The sequence below is a fragment of the Chinchilla lanigera genome, unplaced genomic scaffold (assembly GCF_000276665.1).
Source record: "Chinchilla lanigera isolate Chin_1 unplaced genomic scaffold, ChiLan1.0 scaffold00030, whole genome shotgun sequence".
Classification (NCBI taxonomy): domain Eukaryota; kingdom Metazoa; phylum Chordata; class Mammalia; order Rodentia; family Chinchillidae; genus Chinchilla; species Chinchilla lanigera.
Genome location: NW_004955431.1, coordinates 5,458,627 through 5,469,257, shown reverse-complemented (window position 1 = coordinate 5,469,257; position 10,631 = coordinate 5,458,627). Strand labels below are relative to the sequence as shown.

The 10,631-nt window shown below is 40.8% G+C and overlaps 1 protein-coding gene across 1 annotated transcript in view; it reads right to left on the bottom strand.

The window, feature by feature from the left end:
- Nucleotides 1-2,680: 2,680 nt before the first annotated feature.
- Nucleotides 2,681-10,631, bottom strand: part of Vps36 (vacuolar protein sorting 36 homolog (S. cerevisiae)) — a gene marked incomplete at its 5' end in the record, with an annotated part of 23,528 nt that continues 15,577 nt past the window's right edge. The window contains 4 exon segments of the mRNA XM_013515869.1: nt 2,681-5,985; nt 6,072-6,148; nt 7,099-7,183; nt 7,777-7,841. Coding sequence (XP_013371323.1) covers nt 5,892-5,985; nt 6,072-6,148; nt 7,099-7,183; nt 7,777-7,841 — 321 coding nt within the window.

The following is a 10,631-nucleotide window of genomic DNA, read 5'->3' as shown; positions in this document are numbered from 1 at the left end:
GCCCCGGACAGCCGGGGGTGGCACCGCGGGGCCGGGGTCAGTCCGGACCCGGCCAGGGCTGCCCCCGCCCCTTCTGGGCCGCGCATCCTTTCCTGCCCGCCCCCAACTCGCCAGCTGCCGGACGGGAAACTGGCAGGAAACGCGCGCTCGAGAAGGTCGGGCACACATGCGGGTGAGGGCCGCCGGCGCAGGTCCCTCACCACACACCCGCGCACGCCTCAGCCCACGGCTCGGACTCCAGGTTTTAAGGGCGAACCCGCAGTCTCCCCACACTTCAAATTCAATCACTTCTACCCCAGAGTCATTTTTTTATAAGACCACAAGAAAAATCATTCAAGTGACATATGTATGGGCTGTAAATGTGATTTGCCAAACGTCCCGGAAGGGTTGAAAAAGAACACAGTTCAGGTAAACTGCACCTTTGGGTTTTTTCCTCCTGGTGCCAGGTTTGGTGAATTAAAAATAGCTATACACTTAAAAAGTAAACTATGCAAATGTTAAAGTTCTTTCTTTAAAGGAGAGGACAGACTTCCAAATCATCAAGCTGTGCTTGTGGACTAATGTGCAGTGCAGTTTATCATCTGCTTTCTTTTATCCCTAAGCATATCATTTAACACACAAAACTCATGTATGGTGATTGAGATCAGCGCTCAGCCCTTGGAAAGACACACAGGGAACTCTGGGGAGGTGACGCGTGTTCTACTGGTTAGGGGATGGATTACACGGGTTTGTTCTGCTGTGTCGTGAACTTCTCCACTTCATTTGTTTGTAAATTTCACCACTATTTTATTAACGTTTAAAAATACGCCAATTTGCAGATCCTTGAACTGATCACTTCATTTTTTTAAAAGGTAGCAGTTATTTGCTTACCTATCATAGAAACCAATGTTCTAAATTCTTACCTTTCAAATAGTTAACGCTAGCAGTACTAATCAAGTCCTTCCAATCCAAGTTTCAAAGGTAGCTTTAAGATCATCCAATCTCTGCTAGTAGAATTATCTAATCTAACATCCATACATCAACTCAAGTTAGGATTCCTGTTCAAATATATGCCACTTAGCCCCTAGCACTTCCAGCTGTGAAAGCAAAAGCTCAGGGGAGAGGGCTTTAGAAGTAGACAAAGCTGGCTTAAATTCCAGTGCTGCCTAAAATGCTAATCTACTCTTCTCTAAACCATAAAAAGTATAACAGTTGAAAGTTTTGTACTGGTTAAGTGAAACATGTAGAAAGCAACTTACTATATATGTTAATACTTGAAAGATACGTTCTTCCCACAAACCCGCTCTTGGGGGGCTGGTAGGCGGACCTAAACTCAGGTGCAAGTGTTTCTATTGATGTACTTGGTCATTTTTTAATTAACAGCTTTATTGAGATGCTTGGTCATTTTTGTCTTAATTAAAATTATTGCCAAATGTATTAAACAATTAAGATGCAGTTTAATCCTCTCTGAAATAAAGACAACATAAAAAGAGGAGAAAATGCTTTCATAAGAATGGTATGGTCTTGTCAGTACGGAACTAAAACCAGCTCTCAAGACACTTTTAATTCTTGCAGGATCAACTGGTGCAGTGATCTGTGCAAATTATGCAAAACTGTACAAAATAACTCCCTATCCACACATGGAAAGATCTTTTGTCTCCCAAGGTAATTCTCTGAGATGAAAGCCATAACTGACTCATGATTTGCTATCAGGACACAAGGAAGAACATGAATGACCCGATTTCTGCACTGTAATAATAGCCTGTAAAAGCAAGACCATGCAGGTGCATAACCTGACTTTTTGGGAGTGCTGCCCACATCACCGATGTGGCATGTCTTGGAATCTGAGTAAGACAGCACAGATCTCAGGCAGGCTGAACCATGACAAATCTGATCGAGAGGCTTCTTGGCTAAAACTGTAAAGGGACACAGATCTGGGTCTGTCAACTCAAGACAGCACTATAATGCAGGTCACTCAAATCAGTACTCAACTAGGAGTCTACCATGGAGTCACTGACCCAGGACAGTGAGGGTTGAGAGGTGTTGTGAGTTTTTGAACTTCAAAGCAGCCCACTTTCTGTTTCCTTATAGTATCAAGACAATAATTAAGAATAAGACAAAATATAATCATGTGACCAGAAAATAACTCTTAGGGTTCAGCAACAGTAGAGCTATGCACTAGAAGGATTTTTCTAGAGCTGGCAGGACTGAGCAAAGTATGACTTGGATTATGTGCTTGAGTGGGAAGAAGTAATAAAAGGAAGTCTGAACAGACAAGGGGACGTGTCCAGGAACAGGAAGGGGCACACCTCATACTGTTCCCTTGACCCGATGCCTTCCGTTTAGGGGCACTCTTGTTTTTTGTGAGCCCACTTTACCAGGCCCTTCCTCTTCCACAGAGGCCCAAAAGCCCCACACCAAAACTCAAGGCTCCTCCATGCTCCACAGCGTGGCTCCCATGCCCCTGCCAGGGCAGCTACTCTCCCCTCAACGAAAGCTGCCGCCTGTCTGTCTCCCCAGTGAGGCCCCCTTCTTAAGGGCAGGCTGTATCTCACTCACCTTTGTATCTTCCCCAGTGCCCACAGTCCCACAGAGTGCCTCACAAAGTCTGTATGTAGTACCAAGAGTGGTTTTATAAACTGAATGAGAACTAAAGTAGGATAACGAGAAGCCACAGTATAAACAGGTATATACATCAAAGTTCATTCACTGAGTAAACCTTTATTGAATGTTTATTGTGTGCCAGGCCCTGTTCTAGGCTCAGGATATATTCATGAACAAAGAAAAGAACGCTGCCCTTGTGGAGCTCACACTCTAGATGGGGACGGCATGGGCAATACATTTACATAAATCCAAACATACCTACTGGCAAAAAGACACACATTTAAACAGTGTAATTATTAATACTAGAAAAAGTCTATTGGTGGTATGCAGTTTTATTATACATTGTACTTACTATCTGCATGATATATTCAGACCTACATAGCACTCTACAGGGACTAAAACCATTAGAATTTTATTGGCAATTTAAGGGATTTTAAAGGATCGCTTTGAGCGTGCTTACTTTTGTCTTCAGCAGTCTTTAAAACCTAACCACCTTACAAGCTGTGACTCCACTGCACCAAAGTGAAGGCTCTCTGACTGCTGGGCAGATGAGAACCGGTCTAAGGATCTGAGTGTGACACCAGCACGATGGATTTATGTCTGGTCCACCCAGTCTGGTAACTGAGAGCAAGACATAGCACATCCACAATCAGTCCACAGTGGAACTCACATGAAGAATTTCAAGAAAAAAAGAAGGAAAGCAACAGTCCATGCCTCGTTTCCCATTTTTTAAAGGTAACTAAAACAGTAAGACCTCAAAGTCATAAATATTTATAGGCAATGCTTAATTATAAAATTTAGAAGAAAAAATTCTTAACATTCTGACTTCGTATGACTAAATGTCTATCATTTTCATATATTTTTCAGAACATTTTTAAAAATACCAAGATAAGAAAATCATTTTAAAGTTTTGAAATAATTTTACTTTATATACATTAACACCAATCACTTAACCCTGAAAACAACCTTCACTCATACAATGTAAAAAAATTATCATAGATAATGACTAGAAATATTCCATTACCATAAAGCTACAAAGAGATTCACGCTCTTAAGAGCAAAGATAGGAAAACAAAAATAATTATACCAGTGAGAAGCACCAAGGCAGAACTTTTTTGCACTTCTAGCGCCAGATTGGTTGACCTCTACCAATAAAGGACCAAAATAACACCTCATTTGGCAAAAAGTAAAAATACAGAGGTCGGGAAACAGTGAAGAATGCCCACTTTGAAAATACAATAATAAAAATCAGTCATACTTGTTTTTAAGTGATGTGACATTTGCAAAGTATATTCATGTCATTTTTCTTCCTCTTTAGTTCACTTCATACAACTCAGATTACCCCATTTTTGTTAATCTGTTGCCACACTAAAGCAAATAAATACACTAAATAATGTAGGTTTACCATAATGAATCCAAACCATAAGAGCTAGATCCAGCAGCTCCAACAACTTTACTTGCAACTATTTCAATTGGTGAAACAAGATCCTTTATCTCTTTCAATTTTAAGAAGCTCAGACAGATGAGATATCATGGTTGTGTGCATTTGTACATGTGTGTGCAAGTCTGCCAGAGCCATGTGACAGTGTGTGCAACTCAGAGAGAGGCAAGACACACACAATGGTCCAACTAACCCCTAAAAGATGTGAGCATCCAGACACTTACTGAATTACCCCCCAAATAAACCTGAGGCTGAGCAATGAGGTAATTAAGGGATCTGTCACCACAATGAACAGTCGGTGACAGGTTTAGAAAATGAAGACTAAAGCAGAATGCCTTGGCACCAGCATTCCTTCAACACCGGAGGACACAAAGCACAAACAGCCACTGTTCAGGAAGGGACAGGGTTGAGATCCCCTGGATCCGTGGCTGAGGACCTCAGCACGTCCCCGGAGGGCATCTACACCCTCCCACTGAAAACCTGCTTAGAGGTCCCCGAGTGTGCACCTGGGCATCCCTCCCCTGGCCCCAGGGCTCCCCCGGTGAGACACTGTCCCTTCTGGAGGCTTGGCGAAAACCACTGCCTGCTTTCCACTCCCAAATCAGTCTTGGAAAGTTTCCTTCTGTCCTGTGGGTCCCTGAGTATGAGTAATGCCAACACGCCGTGCAGTGGAGAGCAGTAACACACGAAGTCAGGCAGTCCACTTTAAAATTCAAGCAATCTGCATGTGATATTGGCCAGTTTATATCTCTCGCTAACAATTTTTACCGAGCTAGTTTCTCTACACAACTTACAATGTATAGGGCAAAGAAGAAAAAAATATTGCTAGAATATGACAGAAAGATTTTTAAAGTCAGAGTTAAGACTCTTCTGAAGAGAAGAAGGAGCTGTATTACTTTTCTATTTTCCATTTCTCATCCTTGGCTTCCAGGTAAAAGAGCACTAAGGGTCCTGTGAAATTAGTCAAAGGTTCCTTCTGCTCTTCAACTTACACAACAATCCTCGGGAATTCCTAGCTGTCTGGCTCCCAAATCTGTAATCATAACTCTGGGCATGTCTATACAGCTAAAGAGCTAATTTACCTTCAAAATCCACAGCATTTTTAAAACAAAATTATACAGTTGCATTCTTTAAATGCCAGCCATGAAACCATCACTAAAAAATAAATAAAAAGAAACTAGTTGAGTGTATATACATTAAGTCTTTTTTTGCTACGCAGGGGAGAGCCCAGGGCCTTATGTGCGGTTCCTTATCACTGAGCTACACCCCAGCCCGCTCCTTTCCTAAAGGCGTGTTATTTACTCTGCTGGAGACATGCTGAGGACTGCCTAGCAAAGCCCTTCGCTGAGCCTTGTACAGCACTCTGTAGTTTGATACTCTGTTCCAGTGCTGTTGGGCTCTTGAACTACCCTGTAACAACCACCTCCTTCATGTACCTCCTGCCCCAAACAAGCATATCTGACAAAGAGAAAGACATTTAATTCCATGAATACCAAAACAATCATCTAACCTGTCCAAACATGCAGCTGCTTCTCTTTTTCTTTCCCCAAGAACCTAAATTCTCTATAAAATGGTTAGATATGAGAATCAAGTTAAAACCCACCATTTTTCAAGTTAAACTCTGAAGGTTCTGCACAGATATAGCATGATTTTACATTCATACTGGCAATCAGTTTTCTGTATTTTCTTTACATATCCTAAATAAGCTTTCAAGACCATAATATTTAGGGAGTGATTTTAAGTTTTATATTATACTGTGAAGTTCTACTGAATTCTTAGTTTATCAGGATTTAACAATTTGCTCAATGTCATACAACTGCTATACAATGCGAGTGTATGGACACAACATATTTCAAATACAAAACCCTTAGCTCTGTGTCATAAATAAATTTGGGTAAAACCGTAAGCCTTCCACTGAGTCGTCTCGGCAAAGATGGCCCATCTTTTCTGCAAGCAGCAACCTAGAAATGAAGAGAAGAAAACATAACCATCTGCCCATCCAGAAACACAAACAGAATTTCTCATGAAGCACAAGGTCCTTACGTACCTTTCTTTAGCCAGGAGAACAGACATTCCCACGAGCTTAGCAAACTCTTCTGACGTTAGGGATCCCTTTTCTGAAACCTAACAGATACACAAAGCAGAAATCAATATGACTAACTTAGATACGTAAGTACCAACCATAAGCAGAATATATACCAATATACGTAGGAAACAATTTGTTGAATTTTCTACTAAACTTCAAAGAATATTCACTTCACTATAGAACTAAACCTTAACTAATGCTTAGTTCTACAAAAATTGAAGGACCTCCAACAAATAGAGCAGAAGCTAAAATATCACATGAATCCTTTTATAATGTCACAAAGCAATGTACTAAGGGCTAGAAAGGATACTGAATGCTCTGAAAAGGAACATTTAACAAGTTCTAATTGAGTGTATTACATGCTCCAGTAAAGGACCCAAATATATATATACAGTTTAATTTTAAACATGTGGTAGAAATATCTATAGTCTTTACATTTTCATCTGGCTTAAAATGAGGCATAGAATAAATGTGAAGTATTCAAACTGTACAAGCTCAGCATAGAAGCTGTAACAGTAATATTTTAGGTATCTTAACAAGTAATATTGGCAGTTTGGCTAGTAAATTACATCTAAACTACAGTTATTTACTTGTTGAAGCACCTATGTCACAGAACAACTTCTGGTTTTATAATGCTGCTAATGTAGGTGTTAAAGAAGAAGTTTAATTCTGTGTAGCACTCTGATTAACAAATTAAAAACCTGTTCTAACACAGAGCTTGCAGAAAAAAGCAAACACCTCACTAATTCTCACTCTCACTCTCCTTACTGCTAAGATGGTAAGGGGGTCAATAAGCTTCCAAAAGCTTTCTAAGGTAGGACTGTGACTAATCCGTATTCACTGTGAATAACGAGCCATTTTTAATTTAGTCTCTGAGTGTTACTTTGCAGGGAAGTTAAATCTAAGCGGAAATCCTGCTTTCTGAGCGGCTAAGCTCTTGGGTGTTGGTGGCAAGCTCTAACGACTGGAGGAAACCAGGTTCACATACCGTCTCCAGGGCTGAGGCCACCATTTCCTCTTCCTTGTGGGACTGAAGCTCAATAACCATGACTCCACTGTCAAAAACCCGGAGCCTGAAAAGCAGGGATATGAGAACAGACTCGTGAATCATCTAGAATATCCAACCATTGAGATGAACCGCACGCTTTCTAACTTTCTTTTACATCCAGGCCTGAGAACAATGTTAACTGCAAAAAAAACATTTAAAACAAAATGACCAAAAGTAAAGAACTAAAGGGGTCATGAGTTAACAGATACTGTAATACAATTATGAACTAAAATCTACAGCAATAAAACAGACGCACGTTTGCTTTTTAACCTAGAAGGAAAATATACTTTAGAGCTAAACACCTGCCTATCTGACTCTCCAGACACTGACACAAAGCACTGGAGAAGTTATTCGGACTGGGAGGAGTGCATATTTTCATCTCTCCACAAATCACAGGAGTCCGACTACCAGCCCCCTTAGGACACGGCCCTGACAGGATGGAAGCCGTGATAACAGAAGATTTGTGGTGCCAGGAGAACTCTGGTCATACATAACGTAATTTTAAGAGGACAATATTTTGGCTTTGCCACGCAGGGAGGTAAACTTGGCCGAACTTTCCAGTCTACCCCGTGCACAGCATGATTATAGATGGCAGACTGCCTGTGGAGGCTCCCGTACCTGAGAGGTAATTTCAGCGCTTCCAGCATCTTGCACGCGTTCACTAGATCTTCTGGTGACAGCAACTAATGGGGAAAAGAAATCCAGTTTACACTGCAGATTAATAATGTGAAGCTACACAACTGTAAAGGCCACAAAAACAGAATAAGAAATTTTAAAAATTATCACTTATTAAGGATTTTAGGTGCCTTAATCATTAAAATGCAAAAAGGATTAACAGAAGAGCTAAAGATTTCAATTCATTACAGCACTGCTATTCACAGAAATGTAATACAGGCTGTTTATAGGACTTTAAATTTTCCAACAGCCACATAAAAGGGCTGGAAGTGTGGCTCAGTGGCACAGCATTTGCCTAGCATGGGCAAGGCCCTGAATTCAATCTCCAGTACCACAACAAAAAAAATTCTTTTGAGATACTGACATTTAACTTCATTTTGTACTAAGTACATTTTGTACTAACTCTAGTGCGTTACAAGTTCACAACTGTCCCAGATAACTAACAAGTAGCTATCCTTTTGGGCAATGGTGGGGACAAGCATAGCTCACACAGGACAGCTCCAGAGCCTGCCAGGCCTAGGTCTAAATTCCTGTTAACGCACTGTTTCCAGGCACGGCCTTTGTCAAGTTATTTAACCGAAACCTCAACCTGCCCATCCCCAAACTATCCCTGAGACAGGGATGATGAAGTAGGTTCCTCACTGAATTCCGGGGGTGCGGCGGGCTAAGTGAGGTAACGTAAGGAATGCCTGAGGGATAATAAGAACTTGGCAATGGCAGCTGTGATATTACTCAAATAAAGACAGAACGGAGGCTGAACCTGAGACTGGGGTGAGGCTGGAAAGGCACGTGTGAGTCATTTGCACCGAGGTGACTGTGGACACCCCAACACTGCATCTGACTGCTGGGGCTCAGAGTACTCGACAGAGCCCTGGAGACTACGGCCATGAGTGTGACGGGGCAGCGAGAGCTCACAGCCACGGACGATACAAGCAAGGCGGCCTTCCCTCCACACCACCTACATGGCAATCTGTCCAGCCAAGTTAATGTAAGAGCGAACTACTGTGGAGAGCAGGCTTCCTGCACAGCTTCACTCACCGCAACACAAATGCAGAGTACCAGAGCTGAAAGGTATCGCTCAGCCCAAACCCTGACCCCAGAGGGAAGGAACTGAGTCCCTGACACGTTACGCAAGCTGCCCAAGGCCACTCAACACACCACTGACAAACCGAGGACACAACCTACCTCTTAGATCCCAAAGCAGTATTCTTTCACCGCCCCACACTGCTTCTCAAAATAGCTGCGACATTCACAACCCTTCCTCAAATTGTACTCACGTCGGGGGAATTTATATTACATCAAGAAAGTCTATATTTAGCGGACAGTATCTAAGTATGGTGTTCTTACTTCCATTCCTCGAGCTCGGTTCACCAAACAGTACACCTCTGTGAGTGACATTATTCCCCCTCGCTCCTGTTAAAATACGAGAAACAAGTGAAATTAGCACCAGCAAGCATTTCTTAGCAAAAATCATAGGCACAGCAAAGTCACAAATCAGAAAATTTCTTACATTTTTAAAAGTACATTTATACAGTTTTCTTGTGTACAAGGTGTGACTGAAAAATACAATGAGTGTTTAAATTTAAGAGCTTCTTACAGTAAGACAGGTTGTCATTAATCTGCCTTGAAATACTCCTCTTTGAACACTCTTATCCCGTTGTTCTCGCCACTTTCTGAAGCACTTCTGGAAGCTTTCTTTTATGAACACCTTTAGTTACACTATCATGGCTACTTTAATGTCCTGAACCAATTTAATACATTTACCTTCCATGGTCATTTTGACTTTGGGGAAGAGCCACAAATCACACAGCACCAGATCCAATGAATAACGTAGATGCTGTAAACGACAGATCAATGAAGTGTTCAAAAATGTTTAAATTAAAAAATGTATTACCGTAAAAGACACTTGCCATCAACGCCTTCAAAATACCCCCCCTTCAAACACAACGATCCCATTTTTCTTGCTAATGTGTCTTTTACTGTAATAAGTTTATAAAATTTAAACATTCAACGTATTTTTCAATCACCCTTATCTCTCAAAATTTCAGTATTTGGACAAATGTCATTATTAGTGTTTTAGCATTTACTTAAATGAAAAGGGGCTCTACATCATGTTTTAAAAGTACATTTAAATGTTTTAAGTTATTCCAGCTGATAAATAAAGATTAATGATGATACCATTCTGCAACCACTAATGAACAGACCTAGGTAGCAACTGTCAACAGCCGCTAACATTACAGAAAAAAGGGACAATCACCATTATCCACCTCCTGATGGAAGTGGACAGCACCCTCATGAAATACTCTTGCCAGAAAAAAAAGATTATAATGGTTTACAGGCAATACATAGGATGGGAAGCACACTGAAATACTACATAGACAACCAAACTATGAGACACTCTATAGGTCAACCTATTACGTTTCTTCAAAATAAATTTTCGGAGTTGGGAGAAAGAAAGGGGAAGGGAAAATCCATGAAACAAAAAAAAAAGTAAACCTAAAAATAAGACACAGAGCAACCCACTGTAATGTTGAAAAGACAAACTATAAGACAAAACGTAAACACTAACTAGGTATTTGGTGACACTAAGGATTTAAATTTGGGGGGATATGAAATGAAATTACATTTGTGTGTGAAGGAGTTTTTAGCATTACAGTTATTGAAATATTTGTAGATAAAATGATGTGATGTCTGGGATTTGCTTTAAAATAATTTCAAATGGACACTGGTTTATAGACAAAGCTAGGTAACAGATATACGGAGATTTATTATGTTATTTATTTTGGCATTTGCTTGAA